General features: G+C 43.0%; 1 protein-coding gene across 4 annotated transcripts in view; it reads left to right on the forward strand.

Annotated features, from left to right (window-relative positions):
* Positions 1 to 15,378, forward strand: part of PTPRE (protein tyrosine phosphatase receptor type E) — a 96,936-nt gene that overhangs the window by 12,308 nt on the left and 69,250 nt on the right. The window contains exon 2 of one of the 4 annotated variants that reach the window (XM_051801111.1): positions 13,056 to 13,136. The exons of the other annotated variants lie outside the window; for them this stretch is intronic. Within the exon in view, the coding sequence (XP_051657071.1) occupies positions 13,114 to 13,136 (23 nt within the window). The 5' untranslated portion in view covers positions 13,056 to 13,113. The remainder of the gene's footprint in view (positions 1 to 13,055; positions 13,137 to 15,378) is intronic. 4 annotated transcript variants of the gene reach the window in all.

Genomic DNA, 15,378 nt, shown 5'->3' on the forward strand with positions numbered 1-15,378 from the left:
CAAACAAACTCGGGACAATGGGGAAAGGATATTGTTGTTGGGCCCCTGGGACTCTACCAGTGCATTTGATTTTGAAATAGCTTTTAATATATCCGACCTGATATCCTGAGCAGTAGAAGAAAATTCCAAGTGGGCAGCTAGCTTTCCTTGTTTTGGAAATTTCTCTGCTGTTGTTGTCTGAGGTTGTCTGGAGTGTCTGCCCATGAGCTTTTGGCCAGATAGGATCAGATGTAAAATCTGTTTCAGATCTTCTACTTGGATCTGAATGAACGAGGAACCTGGATCCTAGAGGGGACTAAAATTATCTCATGGCCCTGTGATCCAGAGATATAAATCCAAACTATTTCTCCTTTTACCCTCAAATAATATTAGCAAGCATTATTCTCTAGCTGCCTGTCAAAACTAGATTTTCAAATGTACTTTCATGTTCCCTGGATGCCCTGGAGCAGGCAGGGATCCCTCGCTCCTGCCGGAAGGAAAGCACTTGAACAGCACTGGAGCAAATCAGTGCAGTTTGATGCTACCTGGGTTTAATTTAGCAGATTTGGGGGCATTTTCCAAGGTTGCTTTTACAAGAGAAGGAACAACTGTCTTGCTGAGAATGCTGAGCAGTGGTTATTGTGTGTGGGCGGGCCGTGTCTGGGCGATGTTACGCCTCATTTCGGCTCATCCCTTTGGGGAGACCTTCCCGTCACTGATGTCTTCAATAACGTTTTTACTGGTAGCATTTGAAAGAAAAATTCTGCCGGTTTTCATTTTCTTTTCACGATGTTTCTGCACAACAAATGGAACAGATTTATTGCCTGTTCTTGCTGAGTTGACCTCAGTTGCCCGTAGCCCACGAGGACCAGCCAGGAGCCAACTGAGTCTGTGCAGACTCTGTTTGAGCAACACTTCTGCTAATCTTGGAATAAAATATTTACTGGTATTGTGGAATAATTCATGCTATTGTGAAAATAGTGGTTATATATAAGGATGTGGAGCTGCAGGAGCGAGTCCAGAGGAGACCATGGAGATGCTCCAAGAGCTGATGCCCCTCCGCTCTGGATCCAGGCTGGGAGAGCTGGGGGTGTTCAGCCTGGAAAAGAAAAGGCTTCAGGGAGACCTTAGAGCCCTTTCCAGTGCCTAAAGGGGCTCTAGGAGAGCTGGAGGGGGACGTTGGACAAGGGCCTGGAGGGACAAGACAAGGGGGAATGGCTTCCCACTGCCAGAGGGCAGGGTTAGGTGGGATATTGGGAAGGAATTGTTGGCTGTGAGGATGGTGAGGCCCTGGGACAGGTTTCCCAGAGAAGCTTTGGATGCCCACAAGCAACAAAGGCCTTTCTAAGCCAGTTGATTTCCAGCTCTGTGGCGTTTATAGCTGAATCCATCTGTGGAGGCTCATCCAACCACCAGTTTTTGAGAGAAAAGTTCATCTGAAAGACAGACTCTGTAACTTGAGCCTTTTGAAGACAACCAAGTCACAGAGAGTGTTTTCTTCATGGAAAAAGAGGCAGTCTGTGCCAAAAGCTGGGCAAAGCTCACCAGTTTTTAAGGAGTGGAAGTGACTGGGGCAGCTGAAGAGCCCACGGAGAGTCAAATCTGTCTTTTGACTTCAAAACCCTGTCATTTGTGGACTTCACTGTGTAAAAATGTGTGTAATGCACTGGAAGTTATGACACTCTGGAGGTGACAGGAGTCACTGTGTTAGTTGTCATCCTCAGCCCTGAGCAACTCTGGGAGATCGCAGAAAATATATCAGTGTCCATTATGGGTTTCATCTTGGAATTGTAGAACTCCTTCCTCATCATAATTTGCAAAATAGAGTCCACGTGAAATCTTGTGTTTTTGTAAGGAGATTGATCTATTTTCATTTCACCCTCCCACTGGTAGTTTTTGTTTTGCATCTGGATTTCTGGTTGTTTATCCAGTCCTTTGAACGTGAACATCTGATGTGCTCCTGGAGCCAGCAGTAATAATGACTCAAGGAGGAATGAAGTTCACCATTTCTTTTGGGATATTTGTATAGAAGAATAGCTGAAATAAGCAAAAACTGATACAAGCTGGAGTTTCCATCTCCCACATTAGACAAATAGCAGTTCTGGTTTCTACAGAAAGGGATTGGGACAGCAGCATTCAAGTAAAAAGGTCAAATCCCTGTAGCACACATCCAAAACATTCAAATGAAGGAAATGTTGTATAAATGCAAACATGAAATGCTCCCTGAGGGCAGGAACTTTTATTTATCCCCTCAATGTTACAGAAAACAAACTCGGAACCAATTTCTGCTCCTTCAGGCATCACTGTGAGTCTCTGGAGGATGCTGTCCTCCTTCCTGCACGTTTCCAACTCTTCCAAGGAAGAGTCCTCTCCAGATGGCTCAATATGTGAGGCTGGAAGTTTCTTCTGCACCGAGGCAGAGAAACAGTTTATTCACATCATGTTTATTCTTAAAGAGAAGGAAGAAAAGACTGTAGGTGAACTTGGCATCAAAACACATCTATAATGAACATTGGCAGTCATGTGGGGGGAAGTCACATCTCTGCAGCAACATGAGATGACAAAACAATTACTTGATCTTGCTGATTGATCGTGGGATGGTTGGAGTTGAGGAAAGGTTGGGCTGGGATGAAGATGAAGGCAATACTGAAATGTTTCCTGCTGTTGAGGTATGAGATTGTGAGAAACCCCTTGTGATAAAACTCAGTGCCTCAGAAATGAGGGATTGTATGTGCTTATCTGGAAGTTACCTTTCTTTCAGGCTGATAACATTCTGAGCTGAGTAAGAATAGAAATTGCCATCCAGCGCCTCGTGTTATCATACTGGGAACAGACTTTGCAGTGGATGGAAAAATATATTCTTTAAGTAATATTTAACACAATCTATCATGTTTCTGAAGTAGAGCTACATTATATGGGCTGTGGAAGAGGGAATTGAAGGAAATAACTCGTTCACTCTTATCAGTAATCCCCACTGTGTAGATTGTGCTCCCAGTGTCCACTGCCTCGGAGCTGACCCGGCAGCAGGACAGGGAGGGGGTTCATGTTTCTGTTTCCACCACACTGGGCAAAATCATTCTAAAATCTGTGGAAATCGTTATTTTCTGGAGCTGTAGGTGTGATGACTGCAGGACCTGCCATTCCTTGGCTCCTGGAGGAACTGCCTCACTCATCCCAGGCAGTCTTTCTGGCTTGTTTATCTTCCGTTTTGCCCCCAGGGACCCATTATGGGAAGGAGATTTTTAGACATGAAAAGTTAGAAACTAAACAGAGAAGGCAGACAAAGGCTGAAATAAATGAACTAGCCATGGTGTTGTTTAGCTGGTTTGAGTGAAGGCTGTTGTGGTTATACAAATGTCTTCTTCCAGTAAAAAATTAATAGCTTTCTGCCTGTTCTCAGCTACCTATTCATGCCCCTGAGCTGCCACTCACTGAAGATGTAGAATGTTATTTGTGGGCTGTAAATCACATCAGGGAAATGTTTCCTTCTGGAAATTGCTTTCCTAATTTTTTATTTTTCTTTTGCATTTCTTTATTTATTTTAAGCCAGGTAATTTCTTGACCTGGCTTACAGCAAGTTATGCCAGCACTGGTGGTGATGTGGTGCAGAGCTGCTGAGGGGGTTCTCAGCTGTGGAGGGAGGGGAGAAGAGAGGAAGGGGAAAAAAAAGGAGCCTTTGATCTTGGGTGTTGTTTTTCTGCTGTTTGTGTTCGTGCACGTGCTGCACTCTTGTTTTTTCCAGTGCTGTGAGCTGTTCTTGCTTTCAGTGTGACGTTGAAAAGTGGATTCCACTGTGGGTGTGGGGTGGCTATGGGGTGTTTTAGATGTCTGGGTGTTTTGAGTGGCTGTCGGGTGTTTTAGATGGTTATGAGGTGGCTGTGGGGTGCTTCAGATGTCTTTTGGATGTTTTAGATGGTTATGGGATGGCTGTGGGGTGTTTTAGATGGTTCTGGGGTCTTTTAGATGACTTGACTGTTTTAAATGGCTATGGGCTGTTTTAGGGGGCTGTGGAGTGTTTTAGATGGATGTTGGGTGATTGTGGGGTGTTTCAGGGGGCCATGGGGTGTTTTAGATAGTTAAGGGATGTTTTCAATGACTGTGGGTTGGATCTAGGGTATTTTGGATGGTTATGGGAGGGCTATGGGGTGTTTTATATGGTGATGAGGTGGCTATGGAGTGTTTTAGACATCTGTGGGGTGTTTTAGATAGCTATGGAGTGGCTGTGGGGTGTTTTAAATAGTTGTGGAGTGGCTGTAGGGTGTTTTAGATAGTTATGGGGTGTTTTAGATGGTTATGGGGTGACTCTGAGGTGTTTCAGGTGGCTGCATTACAATGGGTGGTCGTGTCTTTATAGACACCACTCGAAGCCAAAAGTAAGGGAATGGACCAGGAGGAATAATAACCCAGTTATTCCTGACTCATATGAGAAGAACTGTGCCTGTGACACCAGGGAGGGCTGGGGTGGAGCTGCCCCTGCCTTGGGCAGTGGCAGGAGGTGCCCTAGCCCACCTTGCCCTGGGGCAGAGGGGATTGGCATTGCCCAAACCCCAAATTCTCAGATCAATTTTTTGCTTTCCCTGGACATCCCTGTTTGAGGGTGCTTTTGTACCACTGAGCTTGTTATGTCTGTGCTTCGTGTGACACTCCTCTGGTTGTCCCCCAGGCCCTAGTAATCCTTCCAGAATGTCATCAAACCCCACTGTTATTTCTGGACGTTGCAGATAAAGTTGTTTTCGAGACGTTTAACGCCCCAGATTGATGCAGAGCTGAGTCATCAAGTTTTGCTCCTCTTAATTTCTTAAATACCTACTTAAAGCTCTTTGATGAGAAACTCATCTTGGCTGTTAAAGGAAAATAATCCTATATCCTCTGTGTACATCTCCTTCAGAATTCCAGTTTCTCCTCTGGCACCAAAGGTAGATCCAGAGCTTCTAAAGCAGAACCCAAAAATGTTTGCTGCAAACACACATCCCTTGTTAACCAGTATTTACATAAAACATGCTGACACCACTTTGGGGAGATTGAGTAGGATGCTTTCTCAGCTGCTGAGATTTGCACATGAGATGGAAGATGTTTTGATTAAAAGAAGGGGTAGCTGAATATTTTTTTCCATTTATTCCCATGTGTCAAAATCAAAGCAGCTTTTCTCCAGGCACTTTGCCCATTTTCTTTTTTTTTTTTTTTGTTCCTCTTGTTCAGTTGTTTGGATTTTTTCCTCTCAAGGTTGAGATTTTTGTAACTTTTTCTTCGTGGAGGAATTCAGTTATTTAATGAGATAACTACATGTTAAAATACCTTTGAGACAGAAATAAACACTATTACTGGGTTTAGATTCCTGTTTATTTTTAGGAGGATTTGTAAATTCATTCTTTTAGTTATTGGAGAGGGAATGGTCAAGTGGGGACAGGCAGAGGGCACCCAGTGAGACCTCACCACTAATGTCATCCTCCTGTAAGAACAACAGTCAAATACTACTTTTTTATTACATTTTTTACATATTTTTATAATTATTTTATTATAGACTACTAATTTATTGCATTAATAATGGCTATTTTACTCCACATTGTGACTTTTCTAATCTGGGGCCATTTCTGTGATAACATTTTATTATGTGGTTCTTTATTTTTTGAGCTGTGTTTTAAAGGCCTCCTGCCAAGGAGAAGAACTCCAACTTTTTTAATCAGTGTTGAAATGAAATTTTTAAAAGCATAAAACAGAATCTTATCTCTTTTTGTTTCCCCTGCAGTGAGGGAAAAAAACGTTCCCTTTCTCACTTCTTTATTGTTATTTGCTCCGTGTGGGTGTGAGTGCTTCAGGCCGCTCAAACTGGAGCAAAATCTTTTTTTAGAAACTAGAGTAGAATTTTCATAATAAACCTGATCTCGTGCAGCTCCAGAGTCTCCTTTGGGGGGAAGTGAGAGAAGGAAGCTGGAATTAAGGAGGGTTATAAGCACTGGAACTTCAAGGATCCGTATTCTGAAAACTCTCTGCGGATTTGCTGCTGCTGCCTGGATTAGAAGATCCTTTAATTTGCTTTTAATTAAAATGATTTTCATTTATTCTAGGCCTTTTGCAGGGGTCCCAAGGCACCTCACAAACTTGTGGTGCTGTGTATGAAATGCAAAATCCATATTCACGTGCTGCTGAGGCTTCACGTGGAAGTGAAGGATGAAAAAGAGTCTTAACCCTCCTTTTTTCTCTTGGTACTTTTACAGCCTCAGTTCCCCGTTACAGAGGGAGTTTGAAAGCACTGGAGTTGTACATGTTTGATCTCAATGAGACTGGAGTCCAAAGTGTAAACATTGACCTTCCATAAATAGCTTATCTGGATACTATATTTAAATAGCCAAGGATTTATTTGTGCAACCTCATTCAACTGGAGGGGAAAAAAGGTCACGTAGATACCTTTCTCTTTCCTTTTCTTTTCTTTTCTTTTTTTTTTTTTTTAAAAAAAAGGAAATGCACCTATTGCAGAAAATTCCAAAAGAAAATGATAGATTAAAATGGAAACCGTTGCATAGCTTGTAACTATAGTTAGGTTATGTTAATTTTCTTTTAAATAGCTGATCTTAATATACAGTGTAAGTGTTTGGAAGTGAAAAAAACCCTTTCCTGAAGATGACTTTACTGTGCTACATTTTCCTTGTGTACTCTGGAACTACTCTACACTCAATAACTACTAAAGAACTGAAGAAATAGGGTCACCAACTGGTAAAAACTCAATGACTTGTGTGGTGGTTTCTTTCTGTTTCATTACTTGCTGTGGAATTAAACCTGATGATCAGCACAGAAACCTGAAGGAGTTCAAGGAGTCTGGATAATGTAGTTTCAGGGATAAATTTGATGTGCCAGGTGAGGTAACGGTGACAGAGACATTGCTGAGAGAGCAGGAAGGTGGCAGGAGCAAGGATATGTAAATGCTGAATTTTTCCAGAGGCTGGAAAAGTTGCTGTTGAGTAGAACAGATGCTGAGATTTCCTGTCATGCTCTTGTGAGGTGGAGGTTGGTCTCTCCTGCCAAGGGACAAGCCATAGGACATGAGGAGGCAGCCTCAGGTTGTGCTAGGGGAGGTTTAATTTGAATATTAGGGAAAATTTCATGATGGAAAGGGCTGTCCAGCCTGGGCAGTGGTGGAGTCCCCATCCCTGGAGGGATTTAAAAGCCGTGTGGATGTGGCACTTGGGGACATGGGTTAGTGGTGGCCTTGGCTGTGCTGGGGGAATGGTTGGACTCAGTGGGCTCAGAGGGCTTATCCAACCTAAACAATTCCATGATTCTGTGAGTTTAGACAGCTCTGAATTCAGGAAGGCACATTTTGTGAAGCCCCACAATCTGCTGGAGGCAGAAATTCTCCGTGTGCTTTCGCACGACGCCGGCAGTTGTGCAAATTCAGGAACTGCTCCATGAGGTTTTAATATCTGGTCATTAAGAGGGAAAAACAGAACAAAGTCCTTAAAAACAATATAGACGTGTTTATTTAATAATAAATAAAATGGAAAAAATGTGTCAGAGGAGAAAACCTTAAGCTTTCTTGCTTGCTTACAGAGTGTCAGAAATCTCAGTGTTCGAGCTCGGGGAAGCAAAATGCCATTTTTGACATTGCACTGTTGTTTGGGGATGTTACACCAGAATTGTGAGCAGCAGATTTTCTCATAATGCTGGTTTTGTTTTCTGAATGAATGCAGCAGTGTTTTGCTCCTACGGGGGAGTTATTCATGAGGAGTTCACAGAGCTCACCCAGGGTCTAGGAGGAGGGCAGAGGGCTGCGCTCAGCAGTTTGACTGAGGATGAGATTTTTGAGGCATTTTTGGGGCTAACTTTTGAAACGTTGTAATCTTTCTATAGATATCTGATGAACAATTAAATAAACCCCACATGATTTAATTTTCTGCAGCAACTACAGTCCTGTAGCCTGTTGGCACTCATGTCCCTGTCCAGGTAGGGTAGAGGTGGTGCTGGAGGAAACTGGTTGAGTAGCAAGAACTGAGTGATCCCAGTGAACAGACAACTTTGACTTGAATGATTTCACTCCCTAATCATAGATCACAGAATGGTTTGGGTTGAGAGGGCCCTTAAAGCCCATCCAGTCCCAGCCCCTGCCATGGGCAGGGACACCTTCCACTAGCCCAGGTTGCTCCAAGCCCTGTCCAGCCTGGCCTTGGACACTTCCTGTGATAAGGCAAAACTTGAGCGTTTCAGGTTTGAAGCTTGTGGGTTTATTTGTTTGATTTTCTTCCACCCTTGTTTGCCAAACCCCTTCCCCATCTCATGCTCTTAAATCAAAACCAGAAACTCTCAGTGTTATTTTCTGCTATAACTGATCAATAAAGATGACTGGACACTTGAAGGCTCATATTTGGGGCAACATTTTTGAGACACATTGTTTCCTAAAGGCAGGTATTCCTCCTCCTCCTCCCTGCTGTGTCCTCTCCTGAATTACATTCCTGGTGATGGAGTCTTTTTTCAGACCTGGAGTGGCTGATTTCCAATGAGGAGTTGCTTGCAAGCTTTGGCCCAAGAATCCATGGATTTCTGTTTTGTGGAAACGCCTTAGGCCATAGGAAAACTGTATATTTAAAGTACAAGTGGCACTTACAAAGTAAAGCTGAACAGGCCTTTAATTTCTTTTCCCCCCCTGTTTCTAGTGGACTCTTACCTTGAGTGAGGGTTTGACTGAAGGATAGAGATGTTTATAGCCATCTTATGGAACCACTGTGTCCTGCTGCTCTGTAAATAATAACTGGGGGGTTGTGTTCGTCTGAGACCAAGGACAAGCTGCCGCAGGGTGATTTTTTGTGGACTTGTAGCCCTTTGAGACGATGGACTTGGCGTCAGCCATCCACACCCAGCTCGATTAAGAGCCAGTTGATGCATTTGTGGTGAAAACCCACAACAGTTGGGCATTTGCAATGAATTTCCAGCCATCTGTATTGCATCTACTGTGTTCCATTGTTTCATCCAGGCACAGATGTTGGAAAAATGACTGAAAGGAGTGATGCAGAGCTCCAGAACAAATTGTTGTTCTCCTTGAAATGAGGGTGGTGTCATCTTGTTTTGGCTCTGGGGAGGTTGGGTGAGAGGGACTTCCCAGAGTAACATCAGACACCACAACCTGCAGCTGAGCGTGACCCCAAACCCTGTGTGAGACCTCGCTGCTCTCCATCTCTTTAGTAGTGCTACCACCCTGTGGCATTGGTGGGAATTAGGATCTCCAGGGAAATGGCATTTTGTGTGTCACTGCCCCTGGGAGGACAAACAGCATCAGAAGTGCCATCATGTTGGAAATCCAGTTGAGGAGTCGTATCCTGTTGTCCTGATGTGCTCCTTCAGGACTAAAGGCTGCAGAGATGCCCGTAAATTGTATAGACTTGATGAACAGCCTCATGGGCTTCCCCCAAAACAGTGTTCACTGCTCTGTTGTATTTTGAAGGCAAGGGGAAGGTAGATGGAGAGGAGATTCCTAGGATAACCCATGTGACTGCTGAGGGTGTTGGCCAGGTCAGGTCTGGTGCAGCTTCACCTCTCTGTTATAATCTGGAGTTTATCTGTGGGTTTATTTAAAGCTGGATGTGCAGTGAGTGCCTCAGTGTTGTTGTCATCTCGTTCGTGCATGAGAGGAAGTTCCTTAATGAGCACAGAGCAAAAGCCATTTTCATAATTAGTGTTCTCAAATAAATTTATGAAACACTGATGACTTCACTTGGCAGTTCCTGGAAAACCTAATGTAAGGCCCAGCTTTCCACAGAGGATTGGCCCAAGTGGTCTCCAGAGCTCTTTGCCAACCTCAACTTTCCTATGATCAGTTTTACAATCAGTTGGCATGTTTCTTTCTGGACTTTCAGCCTTTTCAGTAGATAAAATTAATTAATTTCAGGCAGAAAAAGGTGCTTAAAAGAAACCTTGGGGGGGTGACACATGTAAACTGGATTCAAGGATTTATGGTTTGGGGGCTTTTTGAGGGGAGGTTGTGGAATTTTAATGCAACCATTAATGCAGGGTGAGTAACCAGAATATTGGGGATGAATGCAGTTGCACTCCTGTCAGTGAGAAGCTGAGCTGAGCTGTTTGTGTTCCTGCTCAAGGAGGTGTGTGGCATTTGCGAGTTCGTCTCCCTTTAGTGCTTGAGGCAAACAGTCAAAACATCAGCAATTGCAGTCTGCTGGAATAACTGCAGGTCTTAAAGCATTTTATATTCATCAAGAAGCAATTTCTGTTGGCTTTCTTTTTAAGATTCAGTACAAGAGTTGGATTTAGTTAATGTAGCCCTGTTTTTGTATTCTGTGTGCATCTACAACGTCCTAACAAACATCCCTAGTACATCAAAAACATGCAAAGCCTGACCTCTGAACACAGTGTTTTCTTCCTGTTTATGTTGGCCCTGGCCCTTCAAAAAATTATTTATTTTGTGATGCAGATGATTACCAAATAAGTTCACATCTGTGGAAGCTTGTTTGAGGTAGATATTGAAACTTGGCATGTTCTGCAGGTTCTTGACCTTCCAGGAGATCATTGAGGACTTTTGTGTGATATCATTGTCCTATCACTGGCGACACGTGGGATGAAAATTAAATGAATGAGCTCCAGCAGGGAGCAGGCTCTGGAGTCAGATCTGCCCAGCAGCTGTTCCTTGTTTGATCTGTACAAACGTGAGAGTGAAGGTCTTTACACGTCATTTTCCACCGGATGCTGTTCAGCCAGGTATTCCTGTGGAACATCTCTGCCGGTGACCTGGAGATGGGATGAAGGGCACACCCAGCAGCTTGGCAGATGGCCCTCGTTTGGAGGGCAGGGATGCTGTGCACAGGGACATCCAAAAGCTTCCCCGTGCTGGAAGAGCCAAATTCAAGGGTGTGAGGATGTGAACTAAGAGTCTGGAGGAGAAGAGTTGTGGGGTGGGGAGGAAGGTCGTGGAGAAGACTGAGCCAAGCTCTACCCTGAGGTGCAGAGCACAAGGACAGGAGGCACAAACTGGTTATATGAGGAGAAATTGCAACCTGTTCTATGGAGAGAAGAAAATTCCCTGTGGGGATGGAATGCAGGAGCCCAGGGGGCTGTAGCATCCTCTCCCTGATCCCCCCCCAATACATATCCCATCAACCTGGGGCTCAGCAGGAGGTTGGGCAGGATGATGCCAAAGATCCTTCTCAGCCTCAGTTATTCTGTCTCACTGAGCATTTTTGTCCACCCGAAACCCTCTCCAGGAAGCTGGACATGCAATTAAGTGACTTGTTACTGTTAATTGTGAATTAGGAAAAAAAAAAAAGGGGCAAAAAATGAGTCCTTGGAATGACTTAGGAAGGGAATTCACATCTATGCAACTCCAACTGCACCCTGGTATATATAGAATATACTTGGGTATATTCTAAAACGCTGGAGAGCCTGACAATTTTTATCATCAATCTGCTTCATTTTTTCATTATTTTTAATAATTGTGATTAGTCTAAGCAAATGTTTGACTCTTCTGTTCAGAGTCTGTATTGACAGAATAGTGGGGCTTGTCACAGCAGGTGTTTGTGTGTTTTCTGGGAATTCACTGTATTAAAACATCCTGTGGTTGCAGTCGTTCCCTGAAGTATATTTTAAATTAATTCTTGTGAAGTAGATGCACTGTTATGCTTCTGCTTTTAGCCCTTCTCTTAGTGGTGCAATATAGGAAATAAAAAACAAGTCTGTTGATTAGGAGGAAGGTAAAATTTTATATTTAGGTAATGTTTAAATTATCAATGCTTATAAAGACAGTAGGGCAGAGGGAGAGCTCAGCTTAAATGTGGAAAAGATTGTTTTTCTGTAATATAAATCTGATTTGTTGACTTAGTGAAGTAGAAGCATCATTATAGTCCATTGTTGATGATTTTAAGGAAATTAAGGAGTGAACCTGATCAAAAAATACCAGGTTTCCATACTGGTCACTCACTACCACCTTTCCTTGGGACAGAGTTCATCTCCTTAAGCCACTGTAATAGTATTTTTATCCAAAATAGTGCTGTTCCTATCCCATTAAGCCAGGATGTGCAACACCAGGAACAGTTTGTAAAGAAAATGAGTTATATAACTATAGGTTTATGTGGTAGCAATGACACTTTAGGCATATATATATATATATATATATATATATATATATATATATGCCTAATCACAACTCTACATATACGAAGGCAGACCCACAGTTCTACTCTGGTTTGATTTTTGTGTTGAAAAATAAGCCAGTTTTGGTCAAGTCAGTACAGTTATGTCTTAAAATCCATCTACTCTTGTGTTTTCAGTGATGCATTTTGCATATGTGGCTGAACATCCACTAATTAAACATCTCAGAGTTGTAACAGTCACGAGTCTTTTTTATGATTTTCTTCTGATCTTTTTGTTGAAGCAGGGAAGGATTTCCCTGTGCAGAATAGGAGTAGAAACCTCTGCAGGCATCAACTAGAGATGGAAAATGTATTTAGAGTTAGCCCTTCCTAGAAGGAAAAGGTTGGGAAGCTGCAGAGAAAGTTATGCAGATTAGTTTCGAATGATATCCTGCTGGGGGAATGCTGTTGGTTTAGGAAGGCTGAGGAATGAATCACTGGAATTGCTCCTGAGGGCCCTTTTGGGCAATATTTAGAAAAGTGGTTCATTGCCAGTGCTGGGAGGTGGGGGGACAGAGCTCTCAGCCATCACAGCCAGCTCCCCTGGGTGCAAGATGTGGTTGAACTGACCCCAAAACCTCTGCATTTTGGTCAGAAATCACCTGGCCTGGCACCACGTGGCAACAAACCTGCCTGGGGACCTCCTTGCTTTGATCTGTGCTTGCACTTTACAGATGGTTTGGGTTTCTGGCAGCGCTGTGAGGAGGGATGTGCAGAGAGACAAGGACCTTTTCAAAGCCAGCAAGTTCTTCTCAAGATCTTTTTATCTGCTGAGTTGAGACATGTCCAGTTCTGTAGCTTTCTTCCCTATTTTTTGACCAGTTTGCATCGGTCACGATTGAGTGGTGTGAGATCCTTCTCTGAAATCTGATCAGGAAATGTTAACTTTGACCAAACTGAGTATCTTTAAACATGCAGATTTTGTCACCTTCCTGTTTATCCTTTTTCCAGATCCCTGAAGAATGGCATTTCTTTTATTTCTGTTGTCCAGGCACCAGCACAGCTCCTCATGAAACACCACTGTGAAAACCAGTAAGTAGTTAGAGCAGAGAGAGGAAAGGGCAGAAAAATAGATTTATCTGCTCACAGCTCCTCACCTATGTCCCGTGGTTAAAATACAAGAAATCAAGACCTTCAGTTTTACATTTTATAAAAATGGTCTTTTGGATGTGCCCTCCATCAGTGTTAATTATAGTGGGCACAGTTTGGGAAATAAGGAGAAAAACCCCCAGTGTTTTGTTGTTCCACCTAAATTCATGTTTTTTGTCATTACTCACGAAGCTGAAGTTTTGCTTTACTACCAGAGAATCGAGTTGTACATTGTTTAAAAATTACTCCCTGCAGGTTCATCTTTTGCTGGCTCAAAGGCACTTTAAAGAAGGCTTTTCCTTATCTCAGTAGCACATCTTGGGAAGTCATTTAGTGAGCAAATTGCCAGTTAATTGCCTTGATCTGCTGTTGAGAAAGATGCTGAAAATGAACTGTTCTTAATCATGATATCAAAATATCAGTTCTGTTCTATTAATTAGCATGCTGGGAAATAGGATGTGTTTTTTAAGGAAGCTACTTAAGCTGATCTGGTTTGCTTTTTATTTTTAGTTAATGCCTTTAGTTGGTTCCCTGAAAGAATCAAAGCCCTGGGCCTGTGTGTGTGAGAGGGAAAACGAAGTTTCCAGGGTTGAGCAGTGGATGATAACACTAAGGATTTTTCCATAAAAGAAATTTTGAGGTATATCTCAGGATTTCATGCAGCTTTGTTGGCTGGAAAGCTTCTGTTCAGACATAAGGGGTTCCTCTCATAGGATTTTTATGGCATAATTTGCACTTCTCCCACAAATGCACCTTCCTTTATAGTCTTTACTTGACCTGTGAATAAAAGGTCTCTTGGAAGCCAATGTGGTGTGATTTTATAGGTTACTGGCTTTTCTTCTTATTTTGAAGTGCTTTTTTACAGACTAGGATTGACTTAGTGTTGACCTAAATTTACTTACTGTAAATTTTGTTGGTAATTAGACTTGGCTCTCTACTCTCCAGAAATATATCCTTTATTAATATATATCTTTATGCAGCTTAGTTCCGTGATATGACCAAAAAGCCCAGAGAGTGAAATAGGTGCAAAATCAACCTGAAACGAGGTGAAGTCCCATTATTTTGTCCAATTTATTTTTCAGCAGCACGACTGTGGTTCTTTGGTGAATCTTAAAGAATCTTTGAAAATCAGACTTGTTAAGGTTGGGAAAGACCTGTAATACCAAGTCCAACTGTTTCCCAGCCCTGCCAAGGCCACCACTTACCCATGTCCCCAGGTGCCACATCCACATGGCTTTTAAATCCCTCCAGGGATGGGGACTCCACCACTGCCCTGGGCAGCTGTGGCAGAGCTGGACAGCCCTTTTGGTGAAGAAATTTTCTCTAATATCCAAATTAAACCTCCTGTGGTGCAACTTGAGGTTTCCTCTCATCCTGCCCCTTGTTCCCTGGGAGCAGAGCCGACCTCCCCCTGGCTCCACCTCTCAGGGAGTTGTAGAGAGCGAGAAGGTCCCCCCTGAGCCTCCTACTTGAGCATGAGGGACAAGAATTGAGGATGTGATTTTTTTTTTTTTTGAGAACTGCTCCTCTACTGCTTCTGATAAGGCTGAGATAAGTTTTATAAGAGAGGTAACCTGCACTTCAATGGCTTGAGCTGGAAAAGCAGATCACAGGCACAAAATGTGCCCCAGGGCAGCTGTTTGTGACTGATGTGACAGGGAAGGAAGGGATATGTTTCAGACACACTGCAGAGGTGTTGGTAAATGCAGCTTGGTTCTGTTTCTCTCCCTGCAGATGTGTATATATATTTTATTTTATTTTATCTTTGCTGTTGAAATGTGTGTGAGACATGGAGAAGCCCTTGGCACCCCAGCAGTGCCTCCTGCCACTGGGATTTCTGGGATAATCCTTACAGGAGTGAGCAGCTCTGCCAGCCATTCTGTGCTCGGAGCTATGTGAGCCAATTATCCTCATTTTCTTCTCTTCATGGAGAGAGATTGACTTGAATCTCACAAAATCAGAGCTACCCGTTGTCGGTTCTGCAGCTGCCAGAAAGATTTTCTGGGCAGCAAATCAGTTCAGCTCTTCCATCTAACAAGGCTTTGAGTTCTTGATGAGGCTTTCTGAGAATCACTAACTAATATCTGCCATTTTTCTGATTTTTCCACTATTAGCAATTGCTACTAATGTCTAAGGAAAAGGCCTTGTGGTTGTTGGTCCCACGAAGCACATGGATGAACTCTTC

This window comes from Manacus candei, unplaced genomic scaffold (genome assembly GCF_025592945.1).
Source record: "Manacus candei isolate 608988 ecotype Guabito, Panama unplaced genomic scaffold, ASM2559294v1 h1tg000050l, whole genome shotgun sequence".
Lineage (NCBI taxonomy): Eukaryota > Metazoa > Chordata > Aves > Passeriformes > Pipridae > Manacus > Manacus candei.